Here is a 17,957-nt window from a genome sequence, read left to right as displayed (position 1 = left end):
ATTAAAAACCAGCATCAGTGTTTGAGAGAATACCTTGGACAAAAATCAGAAGTTTTTTGTATACCATACACTTTCAGTAAGGTACATAATTCTGGACTTAACACAACAGAGTATACTGACCCAAATTATCATCATTATTTTTTGAATTACACAATCATGTAGGTTGCAAGGGACCTCCAGAGCTCATTTAGTCCAGCCTTTTGCTCAGAGCAGATTGAGTGAGAGCAGATTGCTCACGGTCTTGTACAGCTGAGTTTTGAGTGTCTCCAAAGATAGATATCCCACAACTTCTCCAGGTAACCTCTGCCACTATTTGACCCTCCTTATAGAAAAACTGCTCAAGTTTATGGCCTTCAGATAACTTTGGAGGGTTGCCACAGTGTTTTGCTATGTTTCCAGTTTATTTACACTGTACTTAATCCCTCTTCCTTTACACATAAATCATTAACCAATGAGTTTTACCAGCTCCTTCCTACTTGGCAGCAAGGTTTAGTCTTAAGGCTGCTCTAAAGGCATCATTTTAGTGGTCCATACAGAACAGTTCAGAAACCATCACCTATATCCTTGGAGCTTCCCCTTAGTAGAGCAAGGGACTCTGCAGAGAGCTATGGAGAGGTAATTATGAAGTCTCGAACTGTGTAAACTTCCAGACTTAGAGCAGTCACGGAGGCGGAGCACAGTGCTGTACCAGACCTAACAATGGGAGGGAGGCACCAGATGTCTTGCTTTCAGATCTTCCTATTCTTTAACCATTCATGTACATCTCAGTAAAGGGTCTGAGAAATTATTTCAATCACTGCAGCAAGTAGCTTCCATCTTCTTTCTCTAGCACATCAAAAAACGTTAAGTGTATCTTCTAAATGACTTTTCACATCCAGTTTGTGGGAAAGTGCTAACCTATCAATGCCTGTTGCCTCACAGTAGCACTGTGTACATTTTTCGGGATTTTCTTTTCCCTTTCCATTGCAAATGTTGTTACAAAAATAAAATCACAGATAAATGTCCATGTGCTGTTTACACATCTCCCTCTCTGAAAAATGCCTTGAGGTTGGCTCGGGGATAAGGTAATTGTTGCAGAACAAACAGGAAACAAAAGTAGATATCTGAGGGCGGGTGACATACCATTTATCAGAACCTGCTGACATCCCTGGCTCTTCAGAGGTCATTCTCATAAATTAAGAGACTTTAAGAAAAATGAATAATGTCAGTTCTTCAGTTTGTCTGCTTCATAATTTCTTTATGACCTGTTGTAGGTCATCAAGCCTAATGTCAGTGTTCTATGCGACACATGGCTCATCTTTCCAAGCTAACCATTCTAGTTCAGTCTGTTGAAACTAAGAGTTGTTACGTCAATGCTTGTCTGTTTTCATGTATGAATGTTTAATATGTTTGTCACTGTGGGACAGTAACACTGTTGATAAGTAGGTATCACAAATGGATTTTATTTACAGGAGTTTATATTTGAGATATCACCTAATTCCTTATAAAAAGCTGATTTGTCCTTTTCTTTCATCAATAGCATTTTACAGGAAAAGTGCAACGCTCGCTAATTCCTTCTTATGCTGGAAGTGACATGTATGTTTACTTAATGGCACTATCCTGTTTAATAAATTCTTCTCCTCCTATGCTACCCTGGCCTTTGCTTCAGTCTTGGGAAGATAATGTTGGGACAGTTTTTATGCCTCAACAGTACAAATATTACGTAGCGTGTCTCCTGAATTTTTTCTCAAAACCGCATTTTTTTTCCCTTTTTTATCCTTTAGTCCCCAGTGCGGTGCCACTTGAGTCCATTCAAGGAAGTACCTTTGAAGAGAAGATTTTTCTTCAATGGAGAGAGCCAGCGCAAACATATGGTGTGATTACTTTGTATGAGGTACCTAGCATTTTGCCATGTTTTAATTTTTATGTATAATTTTGATTTTCAAAAGGGCATAATTGTTACCAAATTTTTTTCCAGTTTATCTAAAATAATCTTCTTTTTGAAGATAGTAGCACTTACAGTGTAATAAAATCAAATACACAACGTAGGACTGAATTATGCAGGACCCAAAATATCCCTGGGTTATAAGCTTTAAGAAAACTGCTATTTTTAGAACCATGTGATATAGCATTCTATCTAGTAATGTAGATCAAATATTTAAAAGACTGAAAGACAGATCTTATTGAATTAAAAAAAAATATGAGACATAACACAGTGGTGACATTCAACATCACATTTAGAGAAGAGTCATTATATGAAGCCTATTGTGATAGAAACAAGCAGGCATAATTAAAAAAATCTATCAATTTTTAAATGCAAATTCGACAAAATTACATGTTGTTAGATGTCTAAAAATCTGTGCTTTTTCTCATGTGGAACCTCTGCCTGAATACCTTTTAGAAAAATTGACAAAAGACTACACAGATTAAGCTGTCAGACAGTAATCACTGTTAAGCTTCTTACCTGACCTTACTACAAAATTGGTATTGAAATGCTTTGTTTAAAAAAAAAACACACCTAAATGAGATATGGTGTAAAAGAAAAGTTACACTGAATGGTAACCTATTGATACTGTTTTGAAAACTGTTTTATTGTAAGACGATAAAATGTTATGAAAAAGTATGAATTGATTTTTTAATAAATGTGACTACTTTCCAGCTAGTTCAACAGTTGCCTGTCTTCAGGGATCAGAATATTTTAGTTAGTATGTTAATGTTTTTATTGATGTTAGGCTCTATGTACATAGAAACACACAGTGGTGAATCATCTTTCTACTTACAAACATGCATGTGTGTCTAATTACATTGCACTCTATACATGCAGTTCATTAGATGTATATGCATACACAACTCCATCAGCTGTAGTGGGAGCTGTGGAGGTGTATTCATAGATGGAAAAGAATAGCTTGGCCAGACTTTCTGAGGTAGTCAGGGCTGTGCAGGACTCTGAACATCAAAAGAACCTTGCATTCCAACAGTGAACAGAACATTGAAAAGGAACTACTGATACCTCCTTACACTGTTTATCTAATATACCTCAAAGCAGAGACAGAGGGAGCAAAGCAACCAGTTAAATCAGAAATGTGATTTAATTAATTTTTAAGTAAAAGATACCAAAGGACTAATGCAACAAAACCGTCCCTTGTTTTAAAGATGCCAACTCAGTCTGGTCATGTGGCTGAATATGGACAACTGCCTAGTTGCTGGAAGCTTGTTTGTCAATACTTTTTCTGCCCTGATGTTTGCTTGTGAGCCTAAAATGTGTCACAAAGATTTTATAAATATGACCAATAAACTACCTGAAGGCAAACAAGTATATACAGTGAATCACAGCAACATTTTACCTATTTTAAAAGTATACTTTGATGAAAAATGAAAGTATGCTTCGGGTGTATTTTAGCTAATTGACGCAGCTCACAGGATAAGATCCGGCAAGTTAGGTTAAATGTAGGTACCTGTCTTGTATAGGTTGGTTCAGACTATCAGATGTCTCAGCTGGCACCTCTCTGGCTGATCATTGTACGGTCAAGGTGCATCCAGCACAGCTCCAAATCACTCCAGCTTGTGAAGTGAGGTGTCTAACCTGCACCTTGTTGCAGGCCAAAGCTTAGACAAAGAGGCCTCAAAGCCTGGGCTGTGTGTACATCAACAATTCTGATCTACAAAGCATAGCCGCTAAAGCTGCCCTTATACAAACGCATGCCGTATTTGGTACATTCATGAAAACTGGTGCTCATGGCATTCACTTTGCAGAGAATGGTCAAGCTCATTTTCACCAGGGGCCACGTCAGCCTCACGGTTGCCTTCAAAAGGCCAAATGCCATTTTAGGACTGTATAAATGTAACTACTCCTACATTTATAGAGTCCTAAAATTACATTTGGCTCTTTGAAGGTATCCATGAGGCTGATGTGGCCCCAGTGACAATGAGTTTGACACCCCTGGCCCAGCGGGTGAGCACTTAACCTAGTAAGGGTGAGGCCTAGGTAGGGAATAGTTCAGCCTGAGGAGTTCCCCAAGTTCAGCCTGAGGAGTTCCCCAATTCATGATAATCTGTCTGCAGGGAAGTGAGTCAGGCACAGAGCCACAGCAAAGGGTGAATGACCCTTCCATTCACCCATCACTTGCCACTGGGCTGTATACAACCAGGGCTGAAAGAATTATAGTACCAGAAATAATGCAAGTATGAGAGTGCAGGGTACTTGAATCTGGAGTTCAACACACAGAGTTTGGGTACGTAAGCCTCAGTCCAACCCAGGAACAAGGTTGCTCTTTCCAGGGCACGCTCTTAAACTGGTAGCTGTTTTTGTAGGGTCAACCTTAAGACTACAGCAGCAGACATTTTCTTTCAGCAGGAGGTCCCAGGGTCTTAGTCCCAGCAGATAGATGAACATCATCTGCAGTTCGGAGTCTGCATCCCTGCTCCCAGAGAGAAAGCTCAATGTTGCCTCTGAGTCTAGCATTTCTTACTCCGAGCACCTAACTTTCTATATTGTTAAAAATCTCATAACCAAATCTGCTTTCTAGGGCCAGGCATTTGTTTCTAGTGACTGAATGAGGCACCCTTTTAATATATGTGGTGGGAAAAGCTATGTCTCAGTGTATCAAGTACTAACATATTAATTGCTATTGTGAAATTAAGTGCAAATCCAATTCTTTTACCAATATTTAAAGAAAAAAAGCATTTAGATGAAGTAATTACATAATGACAAATGATACCATTTTGCTCCTCTGTCACCAGTACAGGTCCACAGTTGTAGGAATAAAAGGCTTAGTCCTTTGGGCAAGGTTTCATCTAAATTTGATAGAAGTAGTCAATATCTAGTAAGAAAATTACCCTCATGCCCAAGTAGGAGTGAAATACAGAAACTGTGCCAGTTCATTTTAACCAAGCAAAACACATTTTTTTCATGTATTCTCTGTGATTCATAGAAGAACTGCCTTTGTTAGAGAACATCAGCCACTTAGCTATCTAATAACTAAACACTGCAAAAAATGTATAAGAATCTAACATTGACAGCAGAGTCTCTGATAGCCTGGTATTATTTTGAATAAAACTTAAGTGAGATTTTGGAAAATCTTTTTAAGAATCACAGAAATGTAGAGAACAGAGTTAAAAGGAGCTCCAAGAAGTCATTTAGTTTACATATCTGCAGCAAAACAGGATCAGCTCTATACAAAACATACCTGTGATGTAGTTGTCTAACCTGTCTTTTAAAATCTCCAAAAAAAGTTATAACCCACTGTCCCACAAGCAGACATAACAGCACTTGCCATCAGAAAGGGAGGTTCTTTCGGGCAACATGTAACCTTCATTTTTTTACCAATAAAATTTCAGATATTTGGTAATGTAATCTTCTCCTGTCTTCTGTTATAATCAGGAGGGTTAGTTGAGCAGTTTTTAAGGCACTTTCAGTTTGGTTTATGGATGAGGAGATGTAGAGGATCTGCTTATATCTACCGAAATAGTGTTGGGGTTTATCTAGGTGTTACCAAAGTTTTTATTACTCATTTTCAGCACTTCATTGATGTTAGTGCTGTGGTGATTAGATAGGTCATAGAAAAATCAATTTTCATTAAGTCAGAGGTTTTAGGAAATTGCAAGTGTTTAAGGTGTGTAATGCTAACACTTAGGTGTTTCTATGTATTGTTTTATGTGTCTTCTTAATTATAATGATATGGAATACATATAGCAAACAGAATGTCAATTATCACTTTATATGATAAGATTGTTGGAATTATTCGCATACAAATTAAACTTTAAAAGTAAAAAGGAGGGATGAATCATTTTTACTTTTTAATTTTTGATGGATTTCTTATTTTTAAATTCTCATTACAGTGCATGGAAATTAGTAATTAATAGAAGAAATCTGGATCAGGTTTTACTGTGAACTTATATTAACATTTCTAATGAAAACTAAAAATACTGTTTGAATTAAAGAACGAACTGAGGATACAATATGCACTCTACATATATTACTCAACATTTTATCTGTTCGTCCCTCCAAATTAGAATCTGACCTAGGTGCAATATAATAACCTGAAAATTTCCAAATTAGCAATTACAATAGCTAGGCTTCTGATTAAAATACAAGCTTTACCCACTTTCTGGAAAATTTGCCTTAAACTGCCCTTATCATCTTTTACAGATAATCTTATTCAGAGCAAAGTGTAATTATAGTGAAGTCAGCTGGAACTAGGGGCTACACCTTCTGTTATTCACTTATCTGTTTTTACCTTGTTATTTTGGTTTTGTTATTGTTGCTGATCAAAACCAACAGTGAGATGAATTAAAAAAATGACACTGGTAAAGCCAACATCTTGAAGGAATTAATGTAAGCCTGAACCCATCCTTTAGAGGTGTAATCTAGTTTCCTCTAAGTATCTGTATCTATAAAAGTAATAACTCATACCAGTTATGGCTGAGTTTCTGTGTCCCTTCGTGTGATTCAGGATTTGAAGAGTGTAAGAGAGTAAGATAGCTTATCATAAAAGGTCTGACAGCGCATACATCAGAAGGGTTTACTGGATAAAGATGCAATCTCTGTCCATCTGCTCTAGGCAGTTTATAACTTTCTTATTCTTTTGCAGATCACCTACAAAGCAGTCAGTTCCTTTGACCCAGAAATAGATTTATCCAATCAAAGTGGACGAGTCTCAAAGCTAGGAAATGAAACGCACTATCTCTTTTTTGGACTGTATCCTGGCACTACCTACTCTTTTACCATCAGAGCCAGCACAGCTAAAGGCTTTGGACCTCCAGTCACAAATCAGTTCACCACTAAAATATCAGGTATTTGATTAAAGAATATTATTGTTTGCTTACAATAATGACATAGGTGATTATTTTGTTGTTTACTTCTCTAGGATTTAACAAACAGTGTATCGAAAAAGTAAAATATATATTCATTCCTGAAGATGTCAAAGTGACATATATTAACATATCTGAAAAACTTACAAGAGCTCAAATACCAGCTAGTACTTCGAAATTCCTATTCACAACTGTAACTTACCACCCAAGAAACCCTATGAATTACGTGTCTGCAGTCAGTGCCAGCTGCTGTTGCAACATTTAGCATAAGGTTTTCTGGACATGAGGATGAGGGTTCCATTCAAAGCTTAGTCAGCCTTGACATGATTCTAAATTAGTATAGTAACGGTGCTGGAAAATCTCTTTAATGAGCCATGAACAATTGAGTGTAGAGCAGAAATACTATACGTCTGGCGCTCCCTTAGACTGTGCAGCTGACTGCCAGCCTGTGTATGTTCCTAGCAGGCGTGGGGAGTGAAGTGGATGTGAAACTGTATTAGACAAGAACATCAGGACTAGTGGTTTTCAGATAACAGCAGCATGACTCTGTCACTTCTGCAGATCCATGAACAATATAATAAAGCCCTCCCAGAGGCAGAAGAACATTTCTCTATTTGATGGGATGCTATGCTATTACATACTCTAAAATGCTTATGTAATTGATGACAAAATGTTTTGTAACGTTACAGTTGAAATCCTTTACTCTTTGCTTCTCTGTAATCTTCCTGGGGATTAAACTGAACTGAACTATGGCCCCTGGATAATATTTACAGAAAATTGCCTTATCTATTTGTGGTCAACTTTGCTTTTCAGAAAAACTAAAGGAAAGCATTTGGGTACAAAATCGTCTTCCTCTTTTACTCTCATTCTGTGTACTTTTCCCCATCATTCATTTTCTTTCCTCACTAGAATGAAAAAAGTAACAAATGTTACTCAGAAATAGATATTTTTTATTAATATTGTTATAGGAAAGATCACTTAATTCAAGATGGAAATTATTGCCAATATGGATATTTGTAGAGAAAAAAAAATGTTAAATTTCAAGCTAGAAAATTATTTTTTATAGAAAGTCTAAATATAATTAGCACTGATCAGTAAAGATGGGATTCATTTTCCATCCCCTTTCCTGTACTGTGCAGAAACTTTCTCTGTCAGAAATCAGTTTCTGACATGGAAAGACTTGATATGGGTTAAGATGGCAGAATTAGCCTTTATTAGAATGAGAAAGGAAAGGTACTACTGAGTGTGGATGAGAATCTAGGCATTTGGGAATAGTGCTGGATCTTAAACTGTTGTGCTTTTCTAAGTTTAATATGGCACCAGCTAAAACTCATTAATGTGAACAGACACCACAGGCATGCTTGGGAATGGGACTAACCTCCAAGCTATGATGCAGTGAGGTTCTGCGAGCTGTTGTGTCTGGACCCCACTCCTATTACTTCATGTTAGTTACTGTACTAACGGGGTATATTTGCAACTTGCCCAGGGGTAGTTAAAGCCAATCTCTTGATGAATTTAAAATAGTAACAGAATAAGTACATTTATTAATATTATTGAAAAATCACAACTGGCATTTTAGCTGTTGAAAATGTTACCCTCTTGGCAATGCTATTGTCCTGTGATCTCCTTGTCTTACTGTAAGGCTTTGAGGATTTTGATGTGTCCAGTGCTCTCCATTTTGGAGACATGTGAAACAAAAATGGTGAACATTTATGGATTAACAGTTTTACCATTTTTTAGAACAGTTCAGGGTGGCAACAGTGCATTCTGACCAATTTCTGAATTGAATCATCACATATTGATTTATCTGACTCTATACTGCATTTTCATCCGAATAAAATACTCTTAATTTCCTCTCTTAAATGTTTGAGTAGTACTATTCTGTACTGTAAATGGTTGCCATGTTTTCATTTTACTGTTGTGCGATTGGCACTGATGGATGAAGTGATCTGTATGTAAATACGTATTACCAAAAGCAGAGCTTGTAGCAGTGCATGCTATCAAAATTGATGGGCACTCTACTAGAAGACTGTTTCCTGTTGCATAGTAACTTTGTGAAAAGTCAGCTGTGTGGGCTGAAATTTTGTACGCTGCCTTTCATACTAAGAAGAATTTCATCCATTTCAGGAACATGGTTGACATCATGAAAAATTTGGGTGACTGATACATTACTGAAGTGCTTTCAAACAAGGATTTAAATATTTAGCAAGAAATATCACGCTGAGCCATCACGCTGAAAATCTGTTCAGATTCGAGCAGTTTGTAAATGTTGCAGTTTGCACACATTTTGTGGAGACTTGACAGAACTGAGCAGCGAGTGTCACCTTGGATGCCATGCTCACAAAATAGTTCTCCAAGCTTTTCGAGCCTTGCCTGTGTGTTACCAACTCAGCGTGTCCCAACCCAGATACAGAGTCTCTAAGGCCCCTACGTTTTAGTGCATCTCAGCTTTATGCTGCTGAAGACCAGGGTGTGCAGTTGCAAAAACTGAACAGGAAGAATATCTCCTGGCTTCTCTGTTTATTGATAAGCTCCATCTTTGCATGTGGACACTGTGGAGGAGGAAGTGTCCTAACCTAGGCAGGAGAAAACTGTAAGAGTAGGTGATGTCCAAGTATCTGTGGAGAAGAGAAAAAGTAGCCAGGACTAAAAGGTGGGACTTGGCAGAACCACAACTCAGATCCAGGACAGGAGGACAATTTTGGTGGAGGGAGACTAAGATTAGGAAAGAGTCGAAGTAGGCATCTAGGAGTAGTAAGTTTGGAAGATTACAAGACTTTATTAAGATGTGGACAGGAGAACAAGGGCAAGAAATGACACAGTGTTCCAAAAACATTCAGTGAGTTTATACAGATTTTTGAAGATGCAGTTACTCTGTGCTTCCCTTATTTTCAGGATGATCAGCTTGACAGTGGGGCATTATGTGAATAAGTTATGGATATTCAGAACTGAAATATGTGAAAATTGTGTCTGAATCTTTAAAGTACTGTGGAATCTTGTGCCTTTAGCCTTCTCAAAGTGGGTACCTAAGTTACTTAAAATGATTAGTCTGTTTGTGCCTTATATCCAGGATTGTAAGCAGAATAAAACCCTCTCATCTCACAAGTAGATTTTAGAAGATTAATTATTTTATTTGTGAAGCATTTCAAAACTGGTGAGTAGCAATGAAAAGCGATGAGGATGTTGTTAATGTTTTTTCAGCAGACTGAAGAGTTGTGGACAAATGCGTTAATGTAATCCTTACTTGGGTATATAGGGTAATAGGGATAAAGAAGAGAGAGGTTCATACCCTTTTCGAGTTTTTGCAGCTACTACTGGGAAAGTGAGAAGGATTGGAAAATACACTTGAAAGAAAGACTCACATGTGTGGAGCTATTTATTTGCCTAGAGGTTGATATTATTTGTATGTGAAGCACAGTATACTCTGAGTAACTTATTCAGTACGTTACACTTATAACTATCCATTGGCTGGAAGATTGAGATGTCAAACAGGTCTCCATGTTCAACATGAAGCATAATTAGCCTTTGGAAAAACCTGCTAAAGATCTTCTCCCCCACCAAACGTATTTTCTTTTTGAAGCAGGAGTTAGTTTAGAGAAGTGCACTGCCCTGCATTATTTCTGTGGTCAGAAAAGATCGTTACAATTACCACTTTTTGCTTCTATAGACTTCACATTTGTTAATTGTCTATCATCATTAAGGACTGGACAATAAGGATACAACAGACTGCTAAACAATCAATTAACTGAGGAGCCTTCCATCCAATATAATGATAAAAATGCAACTAGATGATAGCACTGAAAAAAAGGAGCAACAGTAAAAGACAGTAACTGAGGCATCCTTTCTTTTAATCACAAGTGGAATTCCTTTGTGAAGACACAGCTTGCGAAAGTGCTATTGAGTGTGGCTTCAAACTAAGATGAGCTGTCATGGTGATAATCCTTCTTCATTATTGTAAATTATGTCTGTGGTGGACAATAGACCCAGGACAGTTACAGCACTAGTTCAAATTCGAGGAATGGAAAATTCTGAGAATGCCTCCTAATACCACTGACATACTGAGAAAGCTGGGCCCAGTTTCAAAAACTGTAGTCATTTCAGCATGCACATTTGCAGATGCTCTTCTTGAGCTAACTTGTCATTTCCAAGTCATAGATTCTCAATACTTTCTGCAAACTTAATTCTACATAGTATCTGTTTCCTGTCTTGAAATTGGCAGTGAGCTGGGATTTCTTTGTTATTTTGTTGGGTTTTCTTGTGGGTGGTTGGTTGGTTGTTTGTTGGTAGGGTTTGGGGTTTTTTCTGAAGTTACTTAACCTTGTCTCATACTTGTGTTGTGACAGAAAGCATCTTATACCCATAATGCAGTATTTATATTTGAAGAAGTTTTTAAAATTACGTATTCAAATAGATACAGCTCTTGAAGAAAACCAGGAGTAACTTTTTTTTTTCCTCTTTTCTTATTCTAGCACCCTCTATGCCACCATACGAACTTGAAACACCTTTGAATCAAACTGACAGCACTGTGACAGTCTTGCTGAAACCTGCACAGAGCAGAGGCGCTCCTGTCAGGTACTGGGGGAAAACTTCCTTACAAAATTAAAACCAAATTGATTAATTTCTTGAACATGTTTTCTGGGGATTTTCTACACAGCAATCAGTGTCTAAATTCGTGTCTGTATTAGCTCTAATTAAATTAAATAACTGAAGAAAATGAAAGTGCTTTGATGTTGAGTGTTCGTGTATTGTTTAAAGGATTTGATCCAGATGCGAGTGCCTTGTTCTTTGAAGATAAGGAACAAAGCCACAGTTCTGTTGTGTGGGTGGCTTCTTTAAGGTAATTGCTTACTGCAGTGTTATAAGTTCAAGGGCATATCACATTTCTTATGCTGAGCTACTGTCTTTAATATTCACTCTTCTTGTTTACTTCACAGATTTACAATAATCAACTCTTAGTAAGTTAGCCAATTTAAACAATAAGTACTGTAACATTCATAAAGTATTTATATTTAATTGACCACGATAGCACAAATGGGAAAAAAAAAATTGACCTAGAAAACCAGTAGCTTGGATTCTTTAGTGTCATATAGTATCCGTTAATGAATTTCCAGTTTGTAGAGGTTATTTTCACCACCAGAAACACAGTACTGTGTAAGTCCTTTATTGATTAGAATAAAAGATGCCTGCTTTCCAGTGAAGAAAAACAAGGAATGGTTAGATTATTTTGAATGAGAACGGGTAATGAGCTGAATATTCTGAATAAATGAAAATAAAGATGAGAGAAGTGCAGATTTTTCAGAGGTTTAGGATGTTTTTCCTCTTGGCTAATCATGTGTCATCAAAAATGCTGAATTCTTTTTGTTTACACCTGTAATGAATGACTATCAATTCTTTTCATCGTGATGCTAAGATTTTTGGTAATTTCTAATTTTCTGGGAAATACAGGTCTGGTATACTCATATGTGTGAATGAAAATAAATATTCTTTAGGTTTCTTCAGAATAGTCAGTGTTTCATACTATTAGGTTTACCATACAACATATTCACTGTTGCATTATATATTATATGTATGTAGGTTTGTATTTCAGAAATGTCATCCTGTTGGTCATTCAGGTAACTTTTTTTAAAAAGAAAGTGTAATGCTTTGGAGTAGTCTGAACCAGCTGAGAAAAAGAAACAGAAAGCAAATAAAATTGATTTAATGAAACTGTTTGATTTAGCAGATTAGATTACAAACAGAATGATTTGCTGTTTTTCTGTCTTTATCTCACAAAGCTATAGTGTAGTCCTTCTGAACTCAAGCATTTGGATTAAAATAATACTAGTTGGAGTCATTGTTTAAACACAAACATATTAGACCATTAACAAAAAACCAATTTAATTCCTTTTTATCCACATCATGAACTAAATATGATTGACTCCTGTAGCAGTAGTGACACATCAGGAACTTCACTTACAATAGAAAGGAGCTAGTTAGGAGATTAAAGTGTGCCAAATAATGGGATGAGTGGAGAGATTTAAAGTAACATGAAGCTATGGAAATGACAGATGAACACACGGCAGCAAATTACCAAGGTCCTTTGCAACAGGTCTTAAAATAAAATGAATGCTGACTGCGAACTCACAATGTAACTACTGAGTAAAGCAGAGTGAAAATTAAAGTAAAGATTTCTTAATGTTTTTAACATTTTATTGTGTATTACACTCTCAAGCACACTGCCATTGCATAGCTTGCAGATCACATTCTGCTTATGGATTCTGTCCTCGTAATCTGTAGTCACTGGGTGTTGACAGTTTAGTCATACTTCATTTATGCACACCTCTAAGCAAGATGCCTTGTCTATTGATTCTGCTACAGCTACCAGCTTGGTTAATGCAGATTTTTGAAACTGCACTGAACTTGTGGTGTAAATGATTGTTGTTGTTTTATTGATCAACATATCAGTCATGTCACATAACATTTTTTAATTCCTGAGATGGATAAGGAGAACACAAATTCTACCATTCGAGTCAGCAAAGCTAATACCTGAGGTTATTCAGTCTTCCAGCTTTTTTCTGTGATTAAATTATTTTTCTCTACTTATATATGAAAAATCCTGATATCTTATACCTTATTTAGAATCTGTACACAACCACCGCAACAGAAAAGGAGAGAAAGGGCAATGCTGATTATTCAAATGTTGATTGAAAAGGCAGACTTTATAGAAATGTTCAGGAATCTCTGTTTACATTGATAAAGTACACATTAATCATGAAGGCCAAATGGCATTCCAGGTTGTTTTAGAATTCGTAAGACTGGACATGATTACAATGTATTTTGTCAGAGTTTTAATACGACAAATACTGCTTGTTTTGTCTTCAATTTCAGGTCCAGCATGTTTTATGCCTGTTGTTGTGTTTATTTCAAGGAGATTATTTCAGAATTGTGTATGTTTAAAGCAGTAATGTATTCAGTAATGATGGATGTGTGCACTTCTTTAACAGCTGGCTAAGCCATTTTGATTTTTAGAATGACTGTAATTTGCAAGGCTTTTTTTTTAATTTAAAATGATGGCTCTGTGGAAATTGTGTAATACATGTCTTATTGTGGATATTCTCTTTTTTTCAAATATATGCCTATGTAAGAGTCACCAACGTTTTAAAGGATTTACATAAAGCATACAAATGCAAATAATTTTTCTATGAGGACTCTTCAACATCTATTGAGTGACTCACCCTTCCAAGGCAATAGCACTTGTACCTGTTATTTCTTCAGGGCAGGTTAGCTTAAAATTTAGAAGACCCTGGAGCCAAATTGTCTACAGGTGCATAGATTGGTCATTTCCATTTACTTCAACTAAGCAGCGCTAATTTCTTGCAGAGATCTGGCTCATACGCAGAAAAGACAAATGTAATGCTCGGTGACTGCATGTATTCATCTGTGTTAGAATGAGTTTTAGATTGTTTGCTGCATTCCATTATAAAAGGTTCTTGTGACCTTCTCTGGCAAAGGTTTCCGGCAAGCTTTTAGCTTCGGCAGGGAGAAGCAAGTTTTCTTTGTCACATGGTTTTTCATTCAGTCTTGCCATGATAAACCTTGAGTGTTTCCACTTCTTTTATCTCGCTTACGTAATCAGCAAAATGCTGTCACCCTACCACCCTCCTCCTGCTGTTCTGTGCCACATCCTCAAAAAGCCTTGAGAATAAACATCAGAAAGATTTTGGCTCAGATAACACCGGAACCACCTGGCAATAACAAGTGCTCTGGGAGTCACAGACTGGGGGAAGGAGCAAGAAGGGTAAGAAACAAGGCAAGACCATCTAGGCTCTACTCTCCCTCCCAGTCTCTTTCTCCTACCACATTACAGAGCTCGGCTCACCTGGATTGCCACACAAAACCCTTCTAGTCACTTAATGGCCTGTTCAGGCACCCTTTCTGCTCTTATGGATGCCACAGACAGTTGGTACCTTCCTCTTCCAGCCTAAAGCAGAGAACTGGAGGGCCAAGCCTGTCAGCCAGCACTGCCCAGTGAATGCAATACTTGGCATTTTGGATGCCAGACTAATTCCTGTGCTGAGTGTGGAGGATTAGTCCTGCAGCACCTGGGGCTGCAAAGCTCAGGCAGGATGAGAGGGAGAGAGGGAACTACAGCAGTTGCCAAGTAGTGTAATCTAAAAGTACCTTAAAGAAAACATGCAGAAGGAAGCAAATAAACTTCGAATTATGCAAACTGAAAGCTGAGAGTGTACAAGAGTGAAGGTAGTCTGTGTACTCTAAATGCATCCCTTTTATCATCAGTGTGCCCGTCTTCTTCAACATGCATAAACAAGAACAACTCCACTGGGAAAATAAAGCAAACATCTCTTTACTTGAAGTGCTTAATTTTTGAAACGTACTTTTAATTTCTCTTCCCTGAAGAAGTGGTATGTATTATATTTCAGCCTGAAAGGCCATATTAAGTTATTAAGTATTTTGAAGTGCAGCTGACGACTACCATAGAAATTTCAAACTACATGTTATCTCAAGTGATAAGCACTCCTTTCTCCTACTTCATCAGATAAACACTTGATGATGTGTTCAGATTGTCTAAATTCCACAGAGATTTATATTTCTTATTGGCCTAATCCAGGCACCCTGTAAGTACTGGGTTCATTGTCACAGGTGGAATTAAGGCCATCTGCACATGGTTGTGGGATAGGAACAGCGTGATTCAAAGGAAAATGCATGGTGTAAAGAAACCCTTGCCAACCCAAGGCCAGGGAGTTCTTCATTCTGTATGTGGCTCAGCCGTTTCAACAACACTCATTGTATAATGATTCCTAAATGAATGACACCTTATTCCTATCCACTGACTAGGAGTAGGAAGGAGTAAATTAAACTGAGGTGGTCACCTTCGAACTGCAAAGACTCATGTAATGCAGCAGTTCCCCACTGGAACCACTGAGCACTGCACATGAAGTAGAGCTCACAGTTGCCTTCACATCCCTGCCACACACATTACAAAGTAGGCTGTGTCTTTGGGCCTCATCTCCTTCCTTCAGCGTGACTGGTGCCATGAGGATCAGCCTTCTACATATCTGGCCATCCCCTCTGCTTTGTCATTATGTCTACTCACTTTCTCATAGGGCGGCAGCAGGAACTTGCACGCCTGTGCCGCATCAATTAGGGTGTGCAACACTGTTCAGACACTTCCACACAAAGAAATGGGAATGTCTGAAGCCTGATAGACCTTTTGCAGGACCCTCCAGTATGACAGACAGCCTTCCAGAGAAGCCACTGCCTTTATTCTTGAAACAATCTTCACACAAACACTCATGTGGTGGGCAGATTAGCAGATTAGATTATTTCACTGGCAATCAAGAAATCCAAAAAAAGCTAGCACGCTAGCCAGGCTGTTTGGAAATCTGTGGCAGACATCAATGGAATTCAGAAAGCAGTAGGGCTTCAAGCACTCTGAATGCAAATGTTTCAGGATATTTCCATAACCTTGAAGAGACCATGAGGCACTTGAGTTGCTGTTGTGAGTACATGGGAGCCACAGGGCTGGGCCTCAAAGTTCCAATCCACTTCTCAGAGAGGAAGAGGTACTGGTATCTCAGTCTGGGTTTCTGTATTGCATTGCTGCATGGTAAGAGTGCAGCATTGATTCCCATGCATGAATTATGGAGGCAAACATCATGAGTATGATTATAAATTCAGGATAAGTGAACAAATGAGTTTCAGAATGGGAGGATGTTGATTTGCAAAATTTGAGAGACTTGTTAGCATTCAGTGTGGGCAAAAACATGGCAACAGCACATGCAAATAAAAGCATTGCAGTATCTGTATTTTTAGCTCTGTCCTCTCACAATTCCTACCTAGCATGTTATGTAATGCTGGTATGTTATTGTAATTTCCTTCTATTCCCAGTGACATTACACGGAAATGTAGTAATGAGAAAAAAGAAAATCTCATGTAGACACAGCTGAGGGGAGAAATATCAAAACTGTGCATTAACCAGAAGAGATCTGGAAAGCTTCCCAATGAAATGAAAAGTGAACTTTGGCCTTTCAAGAGCTCACTGATAAAACAGTCTAGATATGTGGTGGATTTGTGATAAAGAAATGGTTATGTTGGAATAATGTTACTATACGTGTTCAAGTAGCATTTCTAACTCACTGGTATTCTGAAATCTCATGTTCAAAATGTAGCCCTCTAAAATACTGTGAGACCACAAGGTCTAAACAGCATAAAGAGAACTTATTGTCCATTCTTTAATTTGCTTGCCATAAGCACCCTTTCTGTTGTTTAAGGGTCTGTAAACATAAAGACTTGAATTGTATACTGTAGGGTCAGCTCTTGCCTACAAACTGTATTTCCAAATCATAGTTTTACAACCTGTGAGGCAGACAGTAAACTTGTTTGAGGATGTCTGTGATACAAAAGGGACGGGCTTTTATTAATGCTCATAATTGTCACTTCTTTATAGCAACAAGTATAATTATTTACAGCAGAAGGGTCAATTTTAGTTTCATTGAGGGAACAGTACAATAATTGCTTATGCTGTAAAAATGCTGTAATTCTTTTTTGTTATGCGGTAGAACTTGTCCTTGGATTTTACTGTGACTTAGGTTAGAATTTATAGTATGTGTTGTCTGGGCATGTGTGGTGCAGCTTCACATGTCCTGCTAGCTTGTTCAGAAATTTGTACTGTGACTTCTCACATAGTTCCTGGGTAAAAAGAACATTGATTCTTGATTTCTTGAAGCAGTAATTTGTGTCACTGAGAACCTAGCAAGAAATGCTATCTGTCATTTAGCAATGTGATTAATAAAAATTAATCTATGATGAATAAAGTAAGCTAGAGCGAGTGCAGAACAAAAGAGACAATAGAGTATTCCATGTCTCTGAAGAGATTAGTTTTCAGTTTCATAACTCACCAATACTTTCTCAAGGGTTTTGGTTATAATTAACAACTGAAAAATTTGCTTAGCTGTTATAAACCTCTGCTTTTCTTTTTTTACTTTCCTTCTACATGCTGGCCTTAAGTAGGATGCAGTGGAGACCATATCTCTGCATAATTCCCAATGATAGTTTTCTGTTTCTTGCATCTCATTCTGACAGCCTGATATTCCAGTTCAGCTGGGCTGGTTCTCTGCTAACATCCTTTGGACGATTAGGTTTTTCCAGTCTCCCTGGTGAAGGCTGAA

At 37.6% G+C, this 17,957-nt stretch overlaps 1 protein-coding gene across 18 annotated transcripts in view; it reads left to right on the top strand.

The window, feature by feature from the left end:
• PTPRM (protein tyrosine phosphatase receptor type M) overlaps positions 1-17,957 on the top strand; it is a 471,207-nt gene that overhangs the window by 250,097 nt on the left and 203,153 nt on the right. For all 18 annotated transcript variants that reach the window (XM_065053179.1, XM_065053178.1, XM_065053173.1 and 15 more), the window contains exons 9-11: positions 1,764-1,873; positions 6,570-6,771; positions 11,259-11,361. In XM_065053179.1, the coding sequence (XP_064909251.1) occupies positions 1,764-1,873; positions 6,570-6,771; positions 11,259-11,361 (415 nt within the window). The remainder of the gene's footprint in view (positions 1-1,763; positions 1,874-6,569; positions 6,772-11,258; positions 11,362-17,957) is intronic.

Source organism: Columba livia, chromosome 2, assembly GCF_036013475.1.
Source record: "Columba livia isolate bColLiv1 breed racing homer chromosome 2, bColLiv1.pat.W.v2, whole genome shotgun sequence".
In the NCBI taxonomy this organism is placed as follows: domain Eukaryota; kingdom Metazoa; phylum Chordata; class Aves; order Columbiformes; family Columbidae; genus Columba; species Columba livia.
The sequence above is the reverse complement of the archived record's forward strand: the minus strand, read 5'-3'. Positions and strand labels throughout refer to the sequence as shown.